The sequence below is a fragment of the Cuculus canorus genome, chromosome 2 (assembly GCF_017976375.1).
Source record: "Cuculus canorus isolate bCucCan1 chromosome 2, bCucCan1.pri, whole genome shotgun sequence".
NCBI classification, from domain to species: domain Eukaryota; kingdom Metazoa; phylum Chordata; class Aves; order Cuculiformes; family Cuculidae; genus Cuculus; species Cuculus canorus.
In genome coordinates this window covers 2151109-2177683 of record NC_071402.1, presented here as the reverse complement: position 1 = coordinate 2177683, position 26575 = coordinate 2151109, and the positions used below count along the sequence as shown (strand labels likewise).

Here is a 26575-nt window from a genome sequence, read left to right as displayed (position 1 = left end):
GCCACAAAGATGATCTGAGGGCTGGAGCCCTTCTGCTATGAGGACAGGCTGAGAGAGTTGCAATTGTTCAGCCTAGAGAAGAGAAGGCTCTGGGAACACTTCATATCAGCTTCCAGTACCTCAAGGGGCTCCAGGAAAGCTGGAGAGGGACTTTTTCCAAGGGCATGGAGCAATGGGATGAGGGTGAATGGCTTTAAGTTGGAAAGGGGAAGATTTAGATGGGATATTAGGAAGAAATTCTTAACAATTAAGGTGATGAGGAGCTGGCCCAGATTGCCCAGGATGGTTGTGGCTGCCCCATCCCTGGAGGTGTTCAAGGCCGGGTTGGATGAGGCTTTGAGCAACCTGATCCAGTGGGAGATGTCCCTGCCCATGGCAGGGGGTGAGGAACTGGATGGGCTTTAAGGTCCCTTCCAACTCAAACCATTCTATGATTCTATGATTGCATGGTGGAGCTCTACTGGAGAGCCTGCTCAGCCAGGAGTCTGCGCTTATCCTGGTCAAGTGTAGTTGCAACACCAGCTGCTGTTACGACATCCCCGTGTTGCACGACCTTAAGCTCCAGGGTTCATGGCTAAAAACATTGGCAAATCCTTCCAGCACAATAAGGTTTCGGGAGTTTCACAACTCCACCAAAAAGAGTGAAAGAAACCTGTTCTCAATAAAGACTGAGCTCATAGAATCTTAGAATGCTTTGGGTTGAAAGGGACCTTAAAAATCTGAGGGCTGGAGCACCTCTACTATGAGGACAGGCAGAGAGAGTTGGGGTTGTTCAGCCTGGAGAAGAGAAGGCTCTGGGGACATGTTAGAGTGGCCTTCCAGTACCTGAAGGGGCTCAAGGAAAGCTGGGGAAGGATTTTTTCCAACGGCATGGAGTGATAGGATGAGGAGGAATGACTTTAAATTGGAGAGGAGAAGATTTAGACTAGACATTAGGAACAAATTTTTCATGGTGAGGGTGGTGAGGCCCTGGCCCAGGTTGCCCAGGGAAGCTGTGGATGTCCCATCCCTGGAGGTGTTCAGGGCTGGATTGGATGGGGCTTTGAGCAACAGTATCCAGTGGGAGGTTGTCCCTGCTCATGGCAGGGGGTTGGAACTGGATGGGCTTTAAAGTCCCTTCCACCCCAAACCATTCCATGATTCTACAATCATCTAGTTACAAGTTAGTGACTGAGCAATGCCCTCAAGAACGCATATTAACTTTTGGTCATGGCTGAAGTTTAGGTTCTGTTTTTTTTATCTTCTTCTGTTTTCCTCTTGGGATCATTTTTTCCTGCAATACCCATCAATTGCACCTGCTGAAGCTCCTCCATGTTTTGGTGGGGTGTTATTGGCATCTCTTGATGGAGCTTTGCTCTTGCAAAATGAAGAACCGCCAGTGCATTCATGACTCCTGCTTCAGCACAGCTTTGCCCTCCCAGCATCACCACTGGGAGCTCCATGACATCCCAACACCTCCTCTGACCTTCACGGATGAGTCACACCGAGGTCTTTAAGAAGGACATATGGATTTTGGGTGCTCAGCATCACCACTTTGGGGCAGTGCCACATCCCTGGAGGCCATGTGTGGGCAAGCAGGGAGGTTCCAGCTCCTCTACCCCCTGCAGTCTCCATAGGGTTCTTTGCTTCTGTGATGACTTGCTTGCAGCTTTGCTTCAGAGAAGCTAAAATTAAACCAGTGACTCCATTGCAGCCTGAAAACAGAGCATTCCTTCTCCACCCACGTGCTTTGGATGGACATCAGAAGCCAACCCTAGGCTGTTAAATCCCCTATGTAAACACAATCTTCTATTCTGATCCTCAGGCCACCGCAGCGTGGCTGTGGTCAGGATGTTCAGTTCCTAAAATCGCGTTTCGGAGTCCCCGAAACGAGATTTGCCTGGAGATGGAAACCATAAAGACAAGAAGCCAGGATCTCAGCAGCCTACGGCCTTCAACAAAAGCTCGTTCTGTTACAGAGAAGGAGAAAAACAGAAGTTAATTCATGGAGAAAGAAAAAAATACCCTTCAGGATCCCATTTTCACCCCACATGTCCCCTCATTCTGTGGGAAGAAGAAGTTTTGTAGTCAGCCAATGCAAAGATGGAGACCTCTGCATGCTCTCCAATCAGCCAGGATGCCTAGTGTAGGTCCTGAATGCTCCAAAAAAAAGTCTGAATGCCCCAACCTTTGCTGAGCCACTACCAGATGGCACAAAGCTGCTCTCCGAATGCCCAACCCCACCAGATGTCATAAAATCATAGAATGGTTTGAATTGGAAGGGATCTTAAAGCCTATCCAGTCCAACCCTGCGGCTATGGGTTGGGACATCTTCAACCAGATCAGGTTGCTCCAAGCCTTATCCAGCCTGGCCTTGAACACCACCAGGGATGGGGCGTCCATGACTTCTCTGGGCAACCTCGGCCAGTGCCTTACCACCCTCATCATAAAACATTTCTTCCTTGTGTCCTATATAAACCCACCCTCTTTCAAGTTAATACTGTTGTCCCTTGTCTTACCTCTTCAGGCCCTGGTCACAAGTTTCTCTTCATCATTCTAATCAGCCCCCTCCAAGTAGTGGAAGATGCTCTAAGGTCTCCCCAGACCCTTCTTTTCTCCAGGCTGAATAACCCCAGCTATCTCAGACTTTTTCTCCTTTCTCTGGCTGCTACTTTGCCCCCCACCCCTTCCTTCTGCTATATTTAAGGCAGGACAAAACTCATAACAGCAGTGACTTCACTCATGGTCACTCTGGTGACTTCCATCGTGGCAGTGAGAACAGCCAGGAGTTACAGCTACAGCAGCTGCTTTCCTTAGCATAGAACCATGGAATGGGTTGGGTTTGAAGGCACCTCAAAGCCCATGCAGTTCCAACTCCATGGGCAGGGACAGTTCCCACTGGATCAGGTTGCTCAAAGCCCCATCCAACCTGGCTTTGAACACCTCCAGGGATGGGGCAGCCACAGCTTCTCAGCACAACTCTTCCAGTGTCTCCCCACGCTCATCGTGAAGAATTCCTTGGTAAGATCTCACTTAAATCTCCCCTTTTCCACCTCAAAACCATTCCCCCTCGTTCTATCCCTGCCCTGACTGATCAAGAGCCCCTCCCACCTTTCCTGCAGCCCCTTTAAGGACTGCAAGGCTGCTTTGAGGTCTCCTCAAAACCTTCTCCACTCCATCTCTCTCAGCCTCTCCTTTACCCCTTGTTCCCCAAACCACCACTTTCCCAACCAGGCAACCCCATCCTGACGTGCCCCCCCGCCCAGCCAGCAGCGGGGGCTTGGAGCACCTCTACAAAGCTGATGCCCATGCTGAGCTCCTCTAGATGTCACCCTCAGCCGGTTTTTCCCTCGCTCGGATTTTCCTTTCTCCAAGATCCTGCATTTTTTTTTTTTTTTTAAATTCCTTTCTGATCTCTTTCCGGCCATGTGTGATTGCAGTTTCCTCTGGGCGTCCATTTCATCAGCCCGAAATTAAGGAGAGAAGAAGACAAGGCTGCCGGCGGCTGGTGGGACCCTCTCTTTTCTTCCCCACCCATCACCACCATCACCCCAACAATCCCGTATCCCACCCCACTTGGACTTTGCTGGTCACGGAGCTGCTCGACCACCCCTCGGCAACCCCCTCATCACAGCTCTCTTCCAACCCCGGCCTCGCTTGGCTTGGAGGCCGGGGTGGGATCTCCACCACTATCAGCTTTGGGGTGACTTGGTGGGTTTTGAGGGGCATTGGGTTTGCCCTTTCACCTTTTCACCACCCACTCTGTGGTGGCCGGATGATTTTTCTCCTTCCCGGCTCTGAACCGCAAACCCATTGCCACCTGTGCTGCCCATCTTCTCCCACCACCACTGGATGCCGACACCAGAGTCGGATTCAGCCTTGGCAAGAAGGTCACAGCGCCGTCACCTCCAACCCATCCTTTTCCTCCTCGCTGTCACCCTGGTGCAGCAGAGGGGACATCAACCATAGAGGAAACCCACGCCTGAGGCAAGAAGAAACAATCTCTGTGGAGGTTTCAGCTCTTGGGTTCATCCTTTCTCCTGCATGAGACAACCTCAGCTCTGTGGCTCTGCCAGGCGATGGCCACGCAGTGAAGATGTCCGTGGCCAGGCTCAACAGCGTCAATGGCTTTTTGGAGGACAACAGGATGGAGGCAGGGGACATGGGCAGGATCCTCCGCTGCCTGGAGATGGGCACCGTCCTCACCTTGTTCTATCAGAAGAAGTCCCAAAGGCCAGAGAGAAGGACTTTCCAGGTGAAGTTGGAGACCCGGCAGATCATCTGGAGCCGGACACCCGAGAAGGTGGAGGGGGATAGTGAGTATCTGTGGCAGTGGTGCTGGGGATGTGCTGGTGGGATGTCCTACCATGATGGGTGCTTGGTTGTGGGGTGTCTGGCCATGGTGGGATGCCTGGAGTGGTGTACCTGGCTGTGGTGGGATGTCTTACCACAGCAGAGTGCCTGGCTATGGGGCGTCTACTCGTGGTGGGATGCTTAGGGTGTTCTACCTGGCTGTAGTGGGATGTCCAACTATGATGGGGTGCCTGGCTATGGAGTATTTGGTCATGATGGAATGCCTGGGATGATGTGCCTGGCTGTGATGGGATGTCCTATCATGGTGGGGTGCCTGGTTGTGGTGGTATGTCTTATCATGGTGGGGTGCCTGTAGGGTGTCTGGCCATCATGGAATGTCCTATCATGGTAGGGTGCCTGGTTGTGGGGTGCCTGGCCATGGCAGGATGCCCTACCATGGTGAGATGACTGGCTTTGGCATGCCTGGCAATGATGGGGTGTCCTACCTCATTGGGATGTCCTGTTGCGGTGGGATGCCTGGCTGCAGCGAGATACTCAGCCACAGTGGTTGGCCACCATGGGGTGCCTGGCCATGGTAGGGTGCCCACTGCGATGGAGTGCGTGGACATAGTGGAGAGCCTGTCCATGGTGAGGTGTCTGGCTGTGGTGGGATACCCAGTGCGATGGAGTAGTCTGGTCATGGTGGGGAGTCCAGATGTGGTGGGATGCCTGGAAATAGTAGGGTACCTGGCCATGGTGGGTTCTCAAACATGGTGACATACTTGACCATGGTGGGGTGCCTGGCCACCGTGGGCTGCCCAGATATGGCAGGGTATCTGGACACAGTAGAGCGCTCAGCTGCAATGGGATGTCCTACCATGATGGGGTCTCTGGCCAGAACGGTATGCCTAGACGCTGTGGGATACCCTGTCATGATGAGGTACCTCACTATGATGGGATGCCTAGAGATCCAACTGCAGGAGCTGAGGAGACCTCACCTCCTCCATCGTGGCTCGCCTGGCCCATAACTCACCATGAGGCTCAAGCTACTGCCATTTTATGCTGAGGTTCCACACCCTCCCTGACAAGGAGATGAAGGAGGAAGGCACCACCCTGCCTGTTCATGGTGCTTTTAACCCCAAAATGGGGTGCTCAGGCAACAGTGTGGGGTGGAGCGTGGTGGTGGCCCCATGCAGCCCAGAGAGGACATGGTCAGTTAGGTTCCGCCCCACGTGTGTTAATGACATCAATGCAAAGTTCAGGTGGTGCTGGGACTGGTGGCACTGGGGTACAGCACAGGAGGTGCTCCCATTGGAGCATCCGTAAAAATCACCCTTCCTTGTGGATTCGCCAATGGCTGGTAGGCTGTTGAGGCGTAGTCCCACCACCAGGCTTTGGTGGGACTCCATACCTTGGTGCTTGTTACCTGGTTGCTAATTACCTCGATACTTGCACCTTAAATTGAGATAAGAAGAACCAGTGGATGAAAACAGAGCATTGAGGTGACACAACCACACCATCACCTCGTCCTGCAGCCCCATATGGTGAGGAACCTGGTTTGGGGATAACATCTCACCTGGTTTTCATCTGAAAGAGGGAGATTGAGATGAGATCTTAGGAAGGAATTCTTCTTGATGATGAGTCCCTGTCCCAGGTTGCCCAGGAGAACTCATGGATGCCCCATCCCTGGGGATGTTCAAGGCCAGGTTGGTTGGGGCTTGAAGCAACCTGATCCAGAAGGAGGTGTCCCTGCCCATGGCAGGGGGGTGGAACTGGATGGGCTCCAGGGATGGAGGCGTTGAAGGCCAGGTTGGATGGAGCCTTGAGCAACCTGGTTGAGTGGGAGGTGTCCCTGCTTGTGGCAGAGTGGTGGATCTGGATGATCTTTAAGAAGCCTTCCAACCCAAACCATTCCATAATTCTATGAAATAGGGGTGAAACAGCTTGGCAGATCCATTTTGGAGGGGTGATTTATGGTCACAACAGCTAATTTGGATCACATGTCCAGCTAAATAATTAGAAGTAGGACCTTTCAGGAAGAGAAAAATCCAGATGGGCTTTAGTGCCACTGGACCAGGAGGAAATCATAGAATCATAGACTGGTTTGGGTTGGAAGGGACCTTAAAGATCATACAGTTCCAACCCCCCTCGCCTGGGCAGGGACACCTCCCACTGGATCAGGTTGCTCAAAGCCTCATCCAACCTTTCATTTCAGGTTGAAATCAGCTTCACAGCAGGACAAGGAGCTCATGGGTTTTAGCCACCCAGTTTCCCACATATAGGAAGCTCTGAGCTGCCTCGTATCCCTTGACAAGAAAGGATGGAGGAAAACACAAGGGGACATGGCTCATGTCACTGAGCCAGCAGGATTCAGTGGCCTTCCAGGACCTGAAGGGGCACCAAGAAAGCTGGCGAGGGACTTTTTCCAAGGGCATGGTGTGGTGGGATTAAGGGGAATGGCTTTAGGTTGGAAGGGGGAAGATTTAAATGAGACATTAGGAAGAAATTCTTCACCATGAGGGTGGTGAGACCCTACCCCAGGTTGCCCAGAGAAGTTGTGGATGCCCCATCCCTGGGGATGTTCAAGGCCACTTTGGATGGGACTTGAAGCAACCTGATCCAGTAGGAGGTGTCCCTGCCCATGGCAGGGGCGTGGAACGGGATGGGCTCCAGTGATGGAGGTGTTGAAGGCCAGGTTGGATGGGGCCTTGAGCAGCCTGGTCTGATGTGAGGTAGCCCTGCCCATCTGTTGGAAGTGGATGATCTTTAAGGTCCCTTCCAACCCAAACCATTCCATTTTTTCCAAGCACAACCGTTCCCTCCAGCTGCATTGCTTTGCTTTTCTCCCAATGCATTGAAGATCACAGCATCCCTAAAAGCCACCAGGCAGTCCCTGGTCCTACATAATTTTCCCACATGCCCTAGTCTTAAAACCTTCTTTGCAGTAGCTTCTCAGTGCACATTAGAGAAGAAAAGGGATTTTCCCAGCTGGAAATGACTTCCAGAGTGTTTTAATCACCCGGGACCCCTGAGACAATGCAGGGAGGAGCTTGGAGACATAGTTCTGACATGATTGCTGCAAATCCGCTGCAGATGTGGTTTCCAGGAAGCCACCAGCCACGTTGCATTGTACAGCCCGTGCAGCTCCCTCTTCCCCCACCTCTTCATGAGCCCAGGCTGTTTGTCCTGTGGAGAAGGACTTGGGGTGCTGGGGGAGGAGAAGCTCAACATGAGCTGGCCACGTGTGTTCACAGCTCAGAAGGTCAAACGTGACCTGGGCTGCATCAGAAGCAGCGTGGCCAGCAGGGTGAGGGAGGGGATTCTCCCCCTCTGCTCCGCTCTTGTGAGACCCCACCTGGAGTCCTGTGTCCAGTTCTGGAATCCTCAACACAAGAAGGAGATGGAACTGTTGGAATGGGTCCGGAGGAGGCCATGAAGATGATCTGAGGGCTGAAGCCCCTCTGCTCTGAGGACAGGCTGAGAGAGTTGGCCTTGTTCAGCCTGCAGAAGAGAAAGCTCCAAGGAGACCTTTTATCAGCTTCCAGTACCTGAAGGGGCTCCAGGAAAGCTGGGGAGGGACTTTTTCCAAGAGTCTGGAGTGATGGGACGCGGGGGAACAGCTTTAAATTGGAAGGGGGAAGATTTAGATGAGGTTATTGGGAAGAAATTCTTCACACTGAAGGTGGTGAGGCACTGGCAGAAGTAGCTCTGGGAAGTAATGGCTGCCCCATCCCTGGAGGTGTTCAAGGCCAGGTTGGATGAGTCTTTTGAGTCTTTGGATGATCCTAAAGATTATCCAGTTCCAACCCCCTGCCATGGGCAGGGACACCTCCCACTGGATCAGGATTTTCAAAGGCTCATCCAACCTGGCCTTGAACACCCCCAGGGATGGGGCAGTCACAACTTCCCTGGGCAACCTGTGCAAGGGACTCACCACCCTCACAGAGAAGAATTTCTTCCTGATGTCTTATCTAAATCTTCCCTCTTCCAATTTAAAGTCATTCCTCCTCATCCTACCACTCTATGCCCTTGGAAAAAGTCCTTTCCCAACTTTTCTGGAGTCCCTTCAGGTACCAGAAGGCCGCTTTCAATTCTTCCTGGAGCCTTCTCTTCTCCAGTCTGAGTAACCCCACCTCTCTCAGCCTGTCCTCAGAGCAGAGGCCCTCCAGCCCTCAGATCATCTTTGTAAGCCTCCTCTGGACCCATCCCAACAGTTCCATATCCTTCTTATGCTGGGGATTCCAGAACCGGACAGAGGACTTCAGGTGGGGTCTCACCAGAGTGGAGTAGAGGGGCAGATTCCCCTCCCTCACCCTGCTGGCCACACTGCTTTGGATGCAGTCCAGGACACAGTTGACCTTCTGAGCTGTGAGCTCATGTTGCCAGCTCATGCTGACCTTCTCCTCAAACAGCACTCCAAGTCCTTCTCCTCAGGGCTGCTCTCAATCATGTCCTGTATTAAACCAAAGATTGCCCCAAACCCAGGAGTAGGACCTTGCATTTGGCCTTGTTGAACCTCCTGAGGTTCACACAGCCCCACTTCTCCAACTTATCCGGGTCCCTCTATATGACATCTCATCCTTCTGGTGTGACAACTGCCCCCTTCAGCTTGGTGTCATCTGCAAACTTGCTGAGGGTGCTCTCAATCATAGAATCCTAGAATCACGGGATGGTTTGAGTTGGAAGGAACCTTAAAGACCATCCAGTTCCAACCCCCATGCCATGGCGGGGACACCTCCTCCTAGACCAGGCTGCTCAAGGCCCGAATCTCACTGTCTACAGCATCAATGAAAATGGAGTTTCATTTCTTGAGATCTGGTCCCAAAACAAAGAAGACACAGCAGTGCAGACCTCCCATGTATCCCTTGTGCTAAAATCCCACCCCAGTCTATGAAATCTGGTTTGTGATCATCTACTGAGGGAAGGCTGGATGAAGCCTCCAATGTTTTCTGGAGTGTTTCCACCAAGAAAAACTTCTCTTCACCTCTTTTCTTGCCCAATTTCTCCTCCATCCCTTAGTCCTCTCCGTGTTTGGCTTTGCTTTATCCCCTCTGGATTAAGCTGAAGGTTTCCACGGAGGCAGCTGCACGTCTGCACCCTTCCCCACCGCTACATCGGAAACATGACCGGGCTGGAATTTCTCTGGGAAATGACCCATTTCCTCAGCAGGACAATACCCCGACGTGGTGGTCCGGCTGCCCTTGGCCATACAAAGCCCTTTCCGGTGCCGGTGGCTCAATCTCAAGAGGGTAAAGCTGCCCAAAGGTGATGCTGGTGGTATCAAGAACAACTTTGGATCTTATTAGTATCTCTTCATGTTACCTTTCTGCTCGTGGTGTCCACTTGGCAAAACCAGAGGTTGGAAATGTCCCCCGGTGATGCAGCAGTGAGGAAGACTGTAGTCCGGAAACCCAACCCTCCCACCGCCAGCAGGGCTTTATATAGCGAGATAATGAGAGAGCAGCACAGCAGGAAAGAAACGCCCTGCGGTCCGGGCTGCTGGAGCTCCAAATTGCCACCTTCAGGCAGATGGCTTCAATTAAAAGATGAGCTCAGCCTGCTCCAGAGCTTGGGGAGGAAAAGGCAGGGGAGAGGTGGCTGGAGATCCCCTGGTTGGCATGGAGCAGGATGAGCCTGGAGGATGCATGGCACCCACAAAGCTGGGAAACAAGTTGTTCTTGATGGTCTTAGAGGACTTTTCTGGCTCTGGGGAGACCTTATAGTAGTCTTCTAGTTCCTGAAGGAACAAGAAAGCTGAGGAGGGACTTTTTCCAAGGGCATGGAGTGATGGGACAAGGGAGAACGGCTTTCAATTGGAAGAGGGAAGATTTAGATTAGACATTAGGAAGAAATTATTCACACTGAGGGTGATGAGGCAGTGGCCCAGGTTCCCCAGGGAAGTTGTGGATGCCCCATCCTTGGAGATATTCAAGGCCAGGTTGGATGGGGCTTTGAGCAACTTGATCCGGTGGGAGGTGTCCCTGACCGTGGCAGGGGTGTGGAACTGGTTGAGCTTTAAGGTCCCTTCCAACCCAAGCCATTCTATTCCATGATTCTATGAAACCAGTGGGTGGCACTGTGGGAATACCACCTCCGGGGGACACGAGTCCCTGGAGGACACAAAGGAGTGGGGTGCCATCACACACCCGGGGGCAGTCCTGCAGGGACACCTCATCTTAGGGACACAGGTCGCTGAAGGACACATGGCCATAGTGTTGTCACAGAACTGCAGCCATGCTGCAGGGATGCCCTGTCCTGTGGACACAGGAGGACATATGACCATGGCACCCATGATACCATAGTAGTGCCATGGGGTTGCCACATTCTGGGAACAGAGTACCCTGAAGGAACCGTGATGCCATCACACATCATTGGAGAGCAGCAAGGTCATATTTCCCTAGAGGACACATGGCCACAGCACCCACAGTCCCATCACACATCCATGGGCAATGCCATGGGGACCCATCATCCTGGGGGATGAGGCTCTCCAGAGGACATGTGGTCTTCTGGCATTCCCATATCCCACAGCCTCCCTGAGCCCCATGTGTGGGTCCACAGTAGCAGGGTGGCTCAGGACAGTCCCATGTCCTCTCTCCCTGCAGTCGACATTCGGGAGATCAAGGAGATTCGCCTGGGAAAGAACTCACGGGACTTCGAGCGTTACCCCGAGGATGCTCGCAAGCTCGACTTCAGTATGTGCTTCATCATCCTCTACGGGATGGACTTCAGGCTGCGGACACTCAGCGTGGCCGGTGAGTGGGCTCCTCCCCTGCTCCTCCCAGCCACCCTCAGCTTCTTATCCCTTCTCCATCATCCCATCCTCTCCATTCCACCCTCACCACTCTCCTCTTCCAGCTTTCTGTGAGGAGGACATCAACCTGTGGATAACGGGCCTCAACTGGCTGGTGGTGGACACCCAGAAAGCCCAGACCCCGCTGCAGATCGAGAGGTGAGGAGGAGCCAGGGGATCCCATTTCCTGGTCCCCATCTGGGGACCTTGGAGATGAAAATCTCCTGGGCTTGGTCCTCACTGGGGCTGAGTGCTCTTTGTACATCCTTTCCTTCCCAGGTGGCTGAGGAAACAGTTTGATGGGATGGACCGGTCACGGGAAGGCAGGTGAGCACTAGAATGGTCCTGTGGTGGGAATTGGTCTCTGGATTCAACTGGACAGGGCTGTACCCCCCAAAATCTGGAGGCTCAGCCAGGCGTGGGAGCAGGATTTGTGGGACAAGGTAGAACCAGGTTATTTGAGGTTCTTGAAGACACCCCAAAATCACTCAAGCACAAGTCCCCTCTTTTTTTTCCCCATTGGACCTTGATGCCCCCATGCTCGCTGCTGCATTTCCACCAGTGCCAGAAGGGGTTGGACCATTAATGTAGCCCATAAACATCTCCACAAGATAGGAGAAACCCCAAATCAAGTAAATTTGGACTTAAATCGTTATGGGGATGGGCATCACCTTCAGATGGGATGATGGCTTAGAGTGCCAGCTTCTTGGACATGCTCCTGCTCCTCAACCCTCTGCTCACACTCATGCTAGAACCTGAGTAAGTAGAGGTCCTGTGACACTGTGGGGTTCAACAGCCTGGTGGAGTGGGAGCCGCATGTCAGAGATGACACTGGCACCAAGGTTTGGGATGGGCCCCTCAGTGTTGAGAGCTGAGATGCATATAGGGGTCTTCCATCCTCTGTGGGGTCCATCTGGTGCCCTTACACTGTCTCATCCTCCTCAGCATCACGGTGAAGGACCTGAAGGCCATGCTGCCCCAAGTGAACTACCGTGTCCCCAACATGAGGTTCCTGCGGGACAAGCTCGTGGTAAGAACCCCCTGAGCACCCCAACCATGCGAGGAGAAAATCTTCAAGCCCTGGTGCCACTGGCTTTGGTAGGGTGGCTCTGTTCTTATTCATCGCCCTCTCCGGCAGGAGGTGGAAGCCAGGAACGAGATGACTTTCTCCCACTTCATCCAGTTCTACAAAAACCTGATGTTTGATGCGCAGAAGTCGGTAAGAGCCATGGCTTGTCCTCCTAAGCATCTCCTGCCCAGTGTGGTGCATCCCTGGTCAGCTCATCCTGATGTCCTCCTTTGCCTTGCAGATCATCGAGCAGCTGGAGCTCTCTTTCCCCTTGCGGTGAGTGTCCAAGAGCCCAGTGGCTTCCATCCTGGCCAAGCCTCCAAGGTTTGGATCCATTGGGTGGGGAGAGCAGAAGGTCCTGGTGGTGTACATGGACCTGGAGCATCTCCCAGTGTTGGAGCGGGCTTGGGGTGGAGGTGATGGTGGGAATGGCAAGGGTGGGATGGGGATGGAGCAGGAATGGGGTCAGTGATGGTAGGGGGATGAGTGGTGATGGGAGCAAGGATAGGAGAAGGGATGGGGTGGAGATGAGCAGGGACGGGAGCACAGGTGAGCAGAGGTGAGAGCCGGGATGAGGAGGGATGGGAGTGGAGATGTGAACAAGGATGGAAGTGGGGTTAGAAGTGGAGGTGGAAACTAAGACCAGAGAAGGGATGGAAGTGGAGATGTGAACAAGGATGGGACCAGGATGAGAGAGAGGATGGGAGCAGGGCTAAGTAGGGATGGGAGCGGAGATGGAAGCAAGGATGAAAGTGAGGATCAGAGCAGGGATGGAAGTGGGGGTGGGGGCATGAATCGAAGCATGGATGAAAGCAGGATGGGAGAGGGGATGAGAACAGGAGTGAGAGCAGGGATGAGTAGAATTGGGTGTGGAGATGGGAGCAAGGATGGAAGTGGGCACCCAACATCTTGAGGTGCCCCTTGCACCTCCATGGCCTGTGCTTTCCTCAAGTCCCTTGCCTTGGAGTAGGGCAGGAGTGGGAGGCACCAGGGGGGCTGAGCTGCAGGTGAACGCTGGTGGTCTCGACTCCTCCATGGGGTCTACCCCAACTCCTGCTCCCAATCCTCACTGATGGCCGCTCCATGTCCCAGGAACGTGGACCGCCCTGAGCTGTGCCAAGTCTCCCTTTATGACTTCCAGAAGTTCCTGCTGCATGACCAGAAGGTGGGTGCCCTTAGAAACCGCTGTGGCATCCCTCTCATCCACAACCTAGGAGACCCCCATGGGATGCCCCAGCTTGGTTCCTCCTGTAAATCCTGAATTCCTTCCAGGAATCCTGGGCCAGCGATGTGGGCATGGTGCGGGACTATATGTGCACCTACCTCAAGGAAGGCTCCAGTGAGGCAGCAGATCCCTCCTTCCAGCTGGACGAGGTGGGTGGCCCCACGTGACACGCACCCAGAGGTGTCTCGCCAGCCCGGGCAGGCTCTGACCTTTCTGCTTCCCCTCTAGTTTCTCACGTACCTCTTCTCCAAGGAGAACATGGTGATGGATGCGAAGTATGAACGTGTGGTGCCAGAGGAGATGAACCACCCTCTGTCCCAGTACTGGATCTCCTCCTCCCACAACACGTAAGGACAGGTTTGGCTCTCCTCGGAGACCTCCTTCAGCATTGGTTGGACTTGATGAGTCCAAAGGTCTTTTCCAACTAGGGATTCTATGATTCTATAAACCCATCACCTAGCTGGGGCAACCCTGGCCATTGATGGTTGTTCTTGTTCTCTGCAGGTACCTGACAGGCGACCAGTTCTCCAGCGAGTCCTCCCTGGAGGCGTACGCCCGTTGCCTGCGCATGGGCTGCCGCTGCATTGAGTGTGAGTCCCTCGGCACCATTGTGAGATGCTGAGCCCCTCACAACACCCGTTGTCCCATCAGATGACCATCCTGTGTACCTATCCCATGGCACCAGGGTGGGAGGGATCTTCCATGTCCTTTGGGAGCTTGAAAACAGTGCACAGTTGATGATCATTGTGTCTTAACTGAGGTGTCTCCCCATCTAGTGGATTGCTGGGATGGCCCAGATGATCTCCCTATCATCTACCATGGCCACACGCTCACCTCCAAGATCAAGTTCCTGGATGTGCTGCACACCATCAAGGAGCACGCATTTGTCACCTCTGAGTAAGTCCCAGCCACCCAATGACCCACCACTTCTCAGCCAGGCAAGCAAACTTTCCTCCTCCTTCATCCCAAGCCACCATTCCCACCTGCTTCTTCCAGGTTCCCCATCATCCTCTCAATTGAAGACCACTGCAGCATCGTCCAGCAGAGGAACATGGCCTCCCACTTCAAGAAGGTCTTTGGGGATATGCTACTCACCAAGCCCGTGGACATCAATGCTGATGAGCTACCCTCACCCACCCAACTCAAGAAGAAGATCCTAATCAAGGTGTGGGGAGGGCAGAACCCCAAAGCCCTTCTTTGTTGAAGGAACAAGGACCACATTGGGTTGTGTTGGGTTGTATGGTGATTATCCCAGATCTTGGGATATGAAAGCAATACCTTATTGTGCACCTGCAGTAGGACATCAGAGAGACATCCTACTGCAAGGAACTGTCAAGGGGGGCAAGAGGTGGTGGAGGGGGACCTGTAGGAACCCAAGCATGGTTTGAGGGCTGGGAGCTCAGCATAATGGGGCACCATACCCATCACTGAACTCCTCTGTCTGGCCTATCCCCAGCACAAGAAACTGGTCGAAGGAAACCTGTATGAGGAGGTCTCCACTGCCAGTTACTCAGAGAATGACATAAGCAACTCTATCAAGAATGGTATCCTCTACCTCGAAGACCCCATCGACCACGTAAGGATCTCCTTACCACTGGTGGCTGGAGGCCTAGCAGGGTCTGTTGGATGGGTTTAATGTCCGAGTTTGGGTTGGGCAGGGACTCTTCCTAGACCATTGTAATGCCGTGGAGGGATGGAGCAGGGGCAGGCCGCATTCCAACATCCTGCCCACCTTGGTAATGCTCTTCCTTCCTAGACATGGAGCCCCCATTATTTTGTCCTAACGAGCAACAAGATCTACTACTCGGAGGAGACATCCCGCTACCAGTTCAATGAGGATGAGGAAGAAGTGGAGCAGAAGGAGGTGTGTGTGGAGCAGGATGCGCCCATGAGGTGGTGGTGGGGTGGATGTTAATCCCAGGACATCTCTCATATTTTGGGATGAACTTGCAGGAGTTCAACAACAACGAGCTGCACTTCACAGAGAAGTGGTTCCATGGGAAGCTGGGAGGTGGCCGCGATGGACGGCAGATTGCTGAGAAGCTGCTGCACGAGTACTGCACCGAGACAGGTGGCAAGGACGGCACCTTCCTGGTGCGCGAGAGCGAGACCTTCGTGGGTGACTACACCCTCTCCTTCTGGTAGGAGCCCCAGCAAGAAGACAGGATCCCACCTTCCCTGAGGCAGTCTGGATGTCCCACCACCCATCAAGTCCAGCTGATCCCTAGTTTGGTGGCTGGAAGGAAGTTTTGGGGAGAAACGTCACCTTTTTGCATGGCACATAGATCGCCGAGTGTGGGATGGTGGGGACATGAACCTCAATTGACTCAATTGTCTTCTCAATTGACATGTGTCTTCTTCCATCCTCTGTGGCAGGAGGTCCAGCCGGGTGCAGCACTGCCGGATCCACTCGAGGCAGGAGGCAGGCGCCACCAAGTTCTACCTGACAGACAACCTGGTCTTCGACAGCCTCTACAGCCTCATTTGCCACTACCGTGAGGTGCCGCTCCGCTGCAACGAGTTTGAGATGCGCCTCACCGACCCCGTCCCCCAACCCAATGCCCATGAAAGCAAAGAGTGAGGATGGTCCCCATCTCCATCCCCTTGGCTCCCTGGGTCCACCAGCCTCCTCCATCCCTGGTGTCAGGTCTTGGGTGCCTCCTGGGGCACATGGATGCCAACACCAGCTCACCGTCTCTGTTCTTTGTCTGGCCAGGTGGTATCATGCCAGCTTGACACGCCTGCAAGCCGAGCATATGTTGATGCGGGTCCCGCGGGATGGAGCCTTCCTAGTGCGCAAGCGCAGTGAACCCAACTCCTACGCCATCTCTTTCCGGTGAGTGTGGTCACAGTGGCCACATTTAGAATCATAGAATCGCTAGGTTGGAAAAGACCTTTGAGATCATCAAGACCAACCGCACCTGTCCACCACTAAACCAGATACCTAAGTAGTTCATCTCCCCAGCTTTCAAACACCTCCAGGGATGGGAACTCCACCACCTCTGGACTCCCTGGGCAGCCTCTGCCAGTGCTTGATAACCCTTGCAGTGAAGAGATCTGTTGTAACATCCAGTCTGAGCTTGCCTTGCTGCAACTTGAGGCCATTTCCTCTAGTTCTATCACTTGGGAGAAGAGACCAACACTCACCTCACCACAACCTCCTTTCAGGGAGTTGTAGACAGTGATAAGGTCTCCTCTCAGCCTCCTTTTCCTCAGGCTAAACAAGCCCAGCTCCCTTAGCTGCTCCTCATAACCCTTGTTCTCCAGCCCCTTAACCAGCTTCATCGCCCTTCTCTGGACACACTCCAGACCCTCAGTGTCCTTCTTGGAGTGAGGAGCCCAAAACTTAACCCAGGATTCAAGGTGTGGCCTCACCAATGCCGAGTCCAAGGGCATAATCACTTCCCTGGTCCTGCTGGCCACACCATGGGTGATCTAAGCCTGGATGCTGTTGGCCACCTTGGCCATCTGGGCTGCTGCTGGCTCATGTTCAGCCGCTGTTGACCGACACCCCCAGGTCCTTCTCCTCTAGGCAGCTTTCCAGCCACTCTTACCCAAGCCTGGAGCTGCACAGGAGTGTTGTGACCCAGGTGTAGGACTCAGCACTTGGCCTTGGCAAACCTCATCCCGTTCGCCTCAGCCCATGGATCCACCCTGTCCAGGTCCTTCCGTGGAGCCTCCCCACCCTCAAGCAGATCAGCACTTCTTCCCAGTTTCATGTCATCTTCAAACTTACTAAGGGTTCACCAATCCCTTCATCCAGATCATGGATGAAGATGTTGAACAGAACAGGGCCCAGCACTGAGCCCTGGGGACACCACTTGTAACCTGCCAAGAACTGCCTACCTTGTGTCTGTTGTGACTCCATGCTGGGTGGCAGGGTGACACAGTGGGACACACTATGCTGTCACGGGGATGATCTCCTAGTTCTTTTGATGAGAAAGCCACATTCTCAGAGTGCTTGCATCCCTACTGGGGCATCATTTCCTGCCCATCCCCATCATGGAGCCAAGGTCCCACCACCCCTCATGTATCTCCCCGCCATCTCTCTTGACCCTAGGGCAGAGGGGAAGATCAAGCACTGCCGCATCCAGCAGGAAGGTCGGCTCTTCATGTTGGGCAGCTCAGCAGAGTTTGAGAGCCTTGTGGACCTCGTTAGCTACTATGAGAAGCATCCACTCTACCGCAAGATGAAGTTGCGTTACCCCATCAATGAGGAGACCCTGGAGAAGATGGGCACCACCGTGAGTGTTCCTGGCAGTAGGGGTAGTGGGGATGGGGACTCTGTGCCATGAATACCCAAACCCCATCCCCAGTCCACCATGGTGGGAAGGTGTCCTCCAGCCCAACCGGTACTGGCCAAGTTTGCTCTACATCCATTGCCCATGGTTGTAACTCCACCATAATTCCCTTACAATGTGCTGCAAAGGGATATAAGGTCTCTCCCAACATCCTCTGGATCACACGTGACGGCCCAGCTCCCACCACATCTCTTTGTAGCCTCCACCTGCATCCAGATAACCCACTCAGAAGTCTTTCCTTGCAGGAACTGGACTATGGAGCCCTGTATGAGGTGCGGACCCCCCACTTCTACGTAGAGGCCAACAAGATGCCAATGGCCAGGGTAAGGGCCGAGCTGATGTTCCTGGGAGGCAGAGAGTGGTGGGACATGGCAATTCTAGGAGCTCCTGGGCAGTGCCCCCTCAGACCCACCACATCTCCCACCACTGACTTGAGAAGGGCTGATGTTTTCCTGCATTTTTCTGACCCTCAAGTGATGCTGGAGTTGATGGGACCTTTTCCATCTCCCCATCACTTGGAGACAATCTGAGTTCCAGCAAGAGGATCATAACACCATGGTGGGCAAGGTCTGGAGAAAGCCCAGCCTGGAGCAAGAACCTGGCACAAGTTTGCTCCAACAGTGAGGATCTCTGTGTTCTGAGGAACCTCAAAAAAGCAGGTTTAGGGCCAATTCCTAGGTGGTGCAGTCTCCATCCTCAGAGATTCATGGGACCAGGTCGGTCTTGAGCTGACCCAGGTGGCTTCAGAGCTGGCCCAGTCTCCATCCTCAGAGGTTTGTGGGACCAAGCTCATCTCAGATTTGACCCAGTCTCCATCCTTGGAGGTGTTTGGGACTGAGCTGTTCTTGGAGCTCACCTAATCTTTATCCTCAGAGGTTTTGGGGACCAGGCTGGTCTTGGAGCTGACCTTGGAAGATGCAGTACTGGAGTCCCAGGGTTCCTTCTCTGTGATCCTACAATCCCATGGTCCAAAGCTGCTGTGTCCTAAAGGCCCTTTTGCAGCAGAGCAGTTCTCAGACAAAGACCACATGGAGGAAAGCTTAACCCAACCCCCAACCCTCATTCCAGGGAATGTGGGACTATCAGAAGATTAACCCCTTCAGCACCAGGAGAAAACACTCAGGAAAACAGAAGGGGAACCCACTTTGTGCTGAATGTGGTGGTCCTACAGGACCATTGGGTGCCTTCAAACCTCCTTTCCCCTCTAACATGTTTCATGGGCTATGTGGGGCATCATTTGGGGTGTTGGACCCTCAGGAACCCCCTTACTCCACCATGGGGCCTTGAGAAGTAGGACTGAGTAGGGCACTGGGTGGTGACACGTGTTCTTCTTGGTGCTCCAGTGCACAGTGAAGGCTCTCTACGACTACAAAGCACAGCGGGAGGACGAGCTGTCATTCTGCAAGCAGGCCATCATCCACAACGTTGACAAGCAGGACGGCGGCTGGTGAGGGCGGTTGGGTTGGCATCACCATGGGTTGGATGGAGAGGACACCTCAGGTTGTCCCATGCTGCGTTTTAACTGCCTCCTTTTCTGTCCCTCCACCCCTTCTCCAACCACTTCCCAACATTGCATGCAGCATGGACATCCCTGTCCCCACCCAGATCGATCCACTTGCCTTGATCCTCTCACCCCTTGCAGGTGGCGAGGGGACTACGGGGGCAAAAAGCAACTGTGGTTCCCAGCCAACTACGTGGAGGAGATCGTCAGTGCCCAAGCGCAGGAGCAGGATGAGGCTGTGAGTGTCCTGTCCCCACATACTCAGCCACACCAAGGCTGTCTCAGATGCTTCCAGCCTTGTGTCAGCCCAGATCCTCCTCCAGAGGCTGGAGAATGGTCATGGTCCTGCTCCAGCCCAGACCGTCACCCAGAGGTTGCAGGACGCTGATAGTTCTGCTTCAGCCCAGAACCTCATCTGGAGGCTGAAGGATGCTCATGGTCCTGCTCCAGCCCAGACCGTCACCCAGAGGTTGCAGGACGCTGATAGTTCTGCTTCAGCCCAGAACCTCATCTGGAGGCTGAAGGATGCTCATGGTCCTGCTCCAGCCTGGACCCTTATCCAGAGGCTGGAGAATGGTCATGGTCCTGCTCCAGGCCAGACCGTCACCCAGAGGTTGCAGGACGCTGATAGTTCTGCTTCAGCCCAGAACCTCATCTGGAGGCTGAAGGATGCTCATGGTCCTGCTCCAGCCTGGACCCTTATGCAGAGGCTGGAGGATGCTCATGTACCTGCTCCAGCCTGGACCCTTATCCAGAGGCTGGGGGATGCTCATGGTCCTGCTCCAGCCTGGACCCTTATCCAGAGGCTGGGGGATGCTCATGGTCCTGCTCCAGCCTGGACCCTTATCCAGAGGCTGGAGGATGCTCATGGTCCTGCTCCAGCCTGGACCCTTATCCAGAAGCTGGGGGATGGTCCCAACCCTGTGCCAACACAGACCCTTATCCAGAGGACTGTAGATGCTCATGGTCCTGCTCCAGTCTGGACTTTCATCTGGAGGTTGAGAGATGTTCTCAACCTCAGGCCAACCCAGACCCTTATCTGGAGCTGGGTGGATGCTCATGGTCCTAACCAAGCACTTACCTGGAAGCTTGTGGATGCTTATGGTCCTGCTCCAGTCTGGGCTCTTGTTTGGAGGCTGAGTGATGTTCTCAGCCCCATGCAAACCCAAACCCTTATCCAGAGGACTGGAGATGCTAATCCAGAGGACTGGAGATGTTGTCCGCCCCATGCCAACCCAGACCCCCATGCAAACCCAAACCCTTATCCAGAGGACTGGAGATGCTAATGGTTCTGCTTCAGCCTTATCCAGAGGCTGAAGTGTGCTCATGGTCCCGCTCCAGACCCTTATCCAGAGGGCAGAGGACAGTCCCAACCCCATGCCAACCCAGACCCTTATCCAAAAGATTGGGGATGGTCATGGTCCTGCTCCAGCCCAGACCCTTATTTGGACACTGGAGGATGTTGTCCGCCCCATGCCAACCCAGACCCTTATCCAAAGGACTGGAGATGCTCATGGTCCTGCTCTAACCCAGACACTTATCTGGAAGCTGGTAGATTCTCATGGTCCTGCTCCAGCCTAGACCCTCATCCAGAGGCTGGAGGATGCTTATGGTCCTGCTCCAGCCTGGACCTTCATCTGGAGGTTGGGAGATGTTCTCAGCCCTGTGCCAACCCAGACCCTTATCCGGAGGCTGGTGATGCTCAGCCGTGGAGCAGATCATGCTGAGAGGGTGTTTTTTCCCTCCTTTTGCTTGGAGTTGTCCGATTTGGAGGGCTGGAAGGAGGTTGCTAAACAGAGTGGACGCTGGGCTCAGCCCTTCACACCCAACCTCTCACTGTCCCCTCTTCCTTCTTCTCTTCCAGTCATCGGAAAACAGCCCCTTGGGGAATTTCTTGAAAGGCTTCATTGATGTCCCATCCTGCCACGTTGGTGAGTGTCCCCACCACATCGCCACCACAGCTCTGGGAACTTATGGGGATGATGTGGACCCAGCCCTGAAGCTCAATATCATGAGCTGAGGCTCCCCAAACTCATCACACAACTTCCAGCTGGGTTCGTGTTTGGCCCAACGTGTTGGGGAGCAATGCAAGATTGGGTTCTGAGGGATCTGGTTAATTTTGGGTGGATTCAGAAGTTTTTGGAGGTCTGGATGGTTCAGGGGCTGAAAGGAAAATGTGTTTCAGCATGGAAAGTTGAAACCATTCATTAGAAAAATGAGACCCTCACATGAGGAGGACCTCAACATTTTCTGGGGTGCCGGGGGGTTTGGTGGGGGCCAGGGAGTGGGACTGCTGAGGTTTCGTTTGCTCCACAGAGCCATCCATTGGGAATGTCTTCGAGTAAAGCCCCCCTCTGATGTCCTTATAGTTATCTCCAAAGACGGGAGGAGCTCCAAACCATTTGTCTTCACCATCCATTCCCAGCAGATGTCCCACGCAGCCCAATCGCTGGACGTGGCCGCTGACACACAGGAGGAGCTCAGTGAGTGGGTGGCCAAGATCCGAGAGGCCACACAGAACGCCGACGCCAGGGTGAGGGGCACCAGGGCACAGTGGATGGGGGTGGGTGGTCCCATTGTCCAGCTGATCATGTCCAGCATCTCCAAAGGAGGAGGCTGAGGGTAGACTTTCAGTTCCTGTTTTCCCTTGTGCAGATGCAAGAGGGAAAGATCATGGAGCGGAGGAAGAAGATTGCGCTGGAGCTCTCTGAGCTGGTTGTGTATTGTCGCCCGGTGCCATTCGATGAGGACAGTAAGAGCTGGAGAAGGGGGATGATGGACTGAGCATGGGAAGAGATGGGTGGGAGAACCAAGCGGTCATGATAGGCCAAACCCCAGAGAATCCAGTGTCATAGAATCACTAGGTTGGAAAACGTCTTTGAGATCATTAAGTCCAAAACATCAAAGTCCAAAAACATCTTCCACTGATGGCCACCTTGGTGCTTTCAGAGATCGGCACAGACAAGGCGTGTTACCGGGACATGTCCTCCTTCCCGGAGACCAAGGCAGAGAAGTACGCCAACCGCAGCAAGGGGAAGAAGTTCCTGCAGTACAACCGGCGCCAGCTCAGCCGCATCTACCCCAAAGGGCAGCGCCTGGACTCCTCGAACTATGACCCATTGCCCATGTGGATCTGTGGCAGCCAGCTGGTGGCCCTCAACTTCCAGACGCCTGGTAAATCCTACTCCTGGGGTTGCTGCTGGGCTTATCCCCACAGGTCACTCCAAAATCCCTGTCCCTGGTGGCTCTGCCCTGGGTCCTCTTCCTGGAGGTGGTTTGGATGATCTCTCCAACTGCTGTTCTCATCCTGATGGAGACACCTCCATACAGTTCTTGGATGCTTTATGCAAAATCCAGCTGCGCTCCAGCCAGGGTTGGGGGTTCTTAGCCAGGGAGGTCCAACAAAAGATCTGCTGCCTGGGGACCTCAGGGACTCCTGAGCCTCACAGCTCAGACCTGCTCTGTCCTCTTGGCCACAGACAAGCCAATGCAGCTAAATCAGGCGCTCTTCATGCTTGGTGGCCGCAGCGGCTATGTCCTACAGCCTGACATCATGAGGGACGAGACGTTCGACCCCTTTGACAAGAACAGCCTGAAGATTGTGGAGCCCATCACGGTCCAGCTGCAGGCAAGTGAGCGAGGACAGCAAAGACCACCCTGAGGTGGTCACCATCAAGATGGGGACTTGCTTCTTGATTTTGGGTCAACTGGGAGTGATTTTCACATATTTAAGTCCCATGCTTTCTTCATGGAGACCATTACCACTTTGATCTCCTCAGTTTGTTGGTCAGGCTGGTCCAAGGTTATAAAAAAGGTGTGGTGTGGCTAATTATGGCCAAGAAGTTTTTGGCAAGCCTGAAACACCCAAATTTGTTTACACTAAGGGTGGTCAAACACAGGACCAGGGTTTCCAGAGAGGTGGTACCTGTCGTATCCCTGGAAACATTCAAGGTCAGGTTGGACAGGGCTCTCAGCAACCTGATCTGGTTGAAGATGTCCCCGCTCATTCCATGTGAGTTGGAGTAGATGACTGTTAAATATCTCTTCCAACCCAAACCACTCAATGACTTCCATGATTCTATCGTGAATATTTGAGCTTGAAAATGGCCAAGCCATGGACTTGCCCCAAGGGTCCTTCCTCGTCTGATGTAGCCAAACCTCACTCTCCTCTTCCTCCTGCAGATCCTTGGTGCCCGGCACCTACCCAAGAATGGGAGGAGCATCGTGTGTCCCTTTGTGGAGGTGGAGGTGTGCGGCTCCGAGTACGACAACAGCAAGAACAAGACAGATGTTGTAGGTGAGGAACTGTGTGGCTGGTGTTCCCACCCGGCCTCTGTGCCCTGGCAACACACAGGGATGCCAGGACAACTTTATCTGTTCTCTTTGGGGTCCTCTTGGACATGTGGTGATGGGTCTGGGTTTCATGGAGGAGCGAAGAGAACAAGCATCTGCCACTACCATGCTGGTGCCATGCTAGTGATGTCCATGTGTCCATCCCTGCTCTGACCTTCCCTACTCTCTCCTCGGTCCCCAGCCGACAACGGCTTCAACCCTGTCTGGCTCTTCAAGCAGTTCGTCTTTGACATCAACAACCCTGAGTTCGCCTTCCTCCGCTTTGTGGTGTACGAGGAGGACATGTTCAGCGACCCAAACTTCTTGGCACAAGCTACCTTCCCCGTCAAGGGCCTCAAAACAGGTTTGGTCCCTCCATCCTCACCATCATCATCATATCATAAAAACATAGAATGGTTTGGGTTGGAAGGGACCTTTAAAGGTCATCTAGTCCAACCCTTGTGCAATCATCATCACCATCATTGTCATCTCCTTGGGGATCTGGCCATGGTGAGGGGCTCAAACCCTGCCAGGGGCCTGAGCTCATGTTATGGTGTTGTGTCCAGGCTACCGGTCGGTGCCGTTGAAGAACAGCTACACCGAGGACCTGGAGCTCGCTTCTCTCCTCATCCACATTGAGATCATCAATGCCAAGGCAAGTGGCCCAGGCATCCTGAGGAACCCCGCGCCTCAGTTTCCCCAGCCAGAGCAAGGCCAAAAAGTTCACCCTGGAGTGTCGTGTCCACCCCACTAGTCTCATACCTTTGTGTCGGAGCAGGAGGAAGATGAGGAGAACCTCTACTCGTCCATCCAGCAACTACGGGACCGTGCCAGCGAGCTCTCCAGCCAGGTCTCCAGCTATGAGCGCACCAACGGCTGCGACTCCCGCTACCAGCAGCGCCTTGATGAGTTACGGGCAGCCCAGGAGCGGCTCATGGAGCTTACTGAAGTCCGCAACCGCAAGTGAGTGTCCCCTCTCTGTGCCTTCAGGAGGTCCCTTTCAGGGGGGTTCCTAAGGCCACTACCTTGCTCTCCGCCAGGTTGATGGAGAAGAAGAAGAGGGACCGGCAAATGGTCACCAAACGCAGCTGAGCTGGATGGACAAAAGCCTGTCAGCACGCTGTGGACCCCCCTGGCACCTCCTCTTCTGCTGCAAGAGGAGGTGGGGCAGCCAGATCTGGACACCCTCCCTCATGCCTGGAGATGGATGGGGTGACAAATTTGGGGACAAAAGGGGACTTCGAGTAGCTCAATATCTCTCCATCGGGGTGAGGTGGGAGGCAGGATGCTCTGGTGTAAATCCCAGCTGCCTCCAGCTTCATCCTATGTCCCCTAGGGCTGGTGGCCACATCCCTGTCTCTGTGAGATGGCTACCACAGCTCCTTTTCACCCCACATCCTCCTTGTCCCATCACCCCATGGTGAGGTGGGGCAATGAGCCTCACAACCAATGGGGAAACTGAGACACCAGAAAGGTCTCCAACCAGCCTAGAATGGGGCAGAACCCACCACCCCTTGTCCTGCCACCTCCGCAGTGTGGCCAGGGGACAGGAGTGGTTGGCAGTGAGGCACTACAATGGGGACACAGGGGACACTTGAGGGGACATTTTGTCCCCCTCACTATAAATATCTGTATTTTCTTCTTTTATCCAGCGTGTACATAAGGCGCAGGGGGTGGGGGCTGCACCAGTATTAGGACACAGGGGGACACCAAAAGGTCCCGAGATACCCTTGAGATGGGCACAAGGAAGCCAGAGACCATGTTCGGAGGTGCCCTGTGGGGCAGGGCGGCCAGTGATGGGGCCACTACACATCTCTGTCCCCAAGGTGACTCCAGCATTGCCACCAAACCCTGGGAATGGGGATGAATCCTGCCAATGGAGGTGGCAGCTGATGGGGACATCTCGGAGTGTCCCCTGGGGTTGGGGTGTTCTGGGGGGTGGGGCAGGGGAATCTGTGTATTCTTTGTATGAAAATAAATCTATTTAGCCAATATTTATACCCCGTGGCCGTGGTCTGGTCGCCCCCGGCTCTGTCCCCATCACCAATGTCCCCAGGGTGGTGGCTTGGTGGCCCTGGACCTCCTGAGCTTTTTATGTCACCCTTGTCCCCATGATGTGTCCCAGCAGCAGTGGAGACACTGGGTGACATATGGTTTGGCAGCTGAAATGTCTGTGTTGAGGTAAGCAGGGCCACCAGGGAGGGGACATGGGACATAGGGCATAGGGCCAGGGAGACATGGGGACAATGCGCACAGTGCTGTGGGAATGGAGGATACACGGTGATGAGGACAAAGGGTGATGGGGATACAGGTCTATGGGGACACAGCTATGGGGACAGAGGGCAATAGCAACAGAGAGCTAACAGGACATTGGGTCATGAGGACCCATGGCTCTGGGGATGCGGGGCTCTGGGGGCACAGGGCCATGAGAACACTGGGCTATGAGGACACAGGGACACTGGGCTGTGATGACATGGGGCCATGAGGCTTTGAGGACACGAGGACAGAGAGCTATGGTGACACAGGGCTATGGGGAAATAAGGCCATGGGGACACAAGGGGACACAGGGACATGGAGACACAGGGCCATAGGGACATAAGGCCATAGGGACACAGGGCTCTGGGGACACAGGGCAATAGGGACACAAGGGGACACAGGGCTCTGGGGACACAGGGCAATAGGGACACAAGGGGATACAGGGCTTTGGGGACAAAGTGCTCTGTGGACACAGGGCCATGGGGACACAAAGGGACACGGGGGCACGGGGTGCAAGTGCCATAGGGACACAGGGCCATGGGGACACAAAGGGACAAGGGAGCATGGGGACACAGCGCTATGGGGACACAAAGGAACACAGGGCTATGGGGACACAAGGCTTTTGGGACATGGGGCTCTGCGGACACGGGACACGGGGCTATGGGGACACTAAGCTACAATGTACCAACACTGTCCCCGCTTCTCTCTCCCCCCCCACCCCCCCGGCCTGAGGCGGAGCGGGAGGCGTGGCTTTAGCACCGCCCGCCACGCCCCCTCGTCATTGGCTGCCGCCACGTCCTGCGACTTTCTATTGGCTGAAACATCTTCT

At 54.1% G+C, this 26575-nt stretch overlaps 1 protein-coding gene across 1 annotated transcript; it reads left to right on the top strand.

Annotated features, from left to right (window-relative positions):
• Nucleotides 1-3403: 3403 nt before the first annotated feature.
• Nucleotides 3404-25405, top strand: LOC104063945 (1-phosphatidylinositol 4,5-bisphosphate phosphodiesterase gamma-1-like). Its single transcript, XM_009566226.2, has 32 exons — nt 3404-4295; nt 10875-11024; nt 11128-11221; nt 11342-11389; nt 12008-12092; nt 12201-12281; nt 12373-12407; nt 13224-13296; nt 13404-13505; nt 13585-13703; nt 13861-13946; nt 14133-14253; nt 14353-14521; nt 14813-14932; nt 15113-15220; nt 15310-15497; nt 15733-15933; nt 16073-16192; nt 17417-17600; nt 17903-17980; nt 19001-19104; nt 19300-19396; nt 21023-21089; nt 21528-21691; nt 21814-21910; nt 22108-22332; nt 22638-22786; nt 23341-23455; nt 23693-23854; nt 24057-24145; nt 24269-24453; nt 24531-25405. The coding sequence occupies exons 1-32, from the start codon at nt 4076-4078 to the stop codon at nt 24580-24582; spliced, it is 3888 nt and encodes a 1295-aa protein (XP_009564521.1). The 5' UTR covers nt 3404-4075; the 3' UTR covers nt 24583-25405.
• Nucleotides 25406-26575: the final 1170 nt, after the last annotated feature.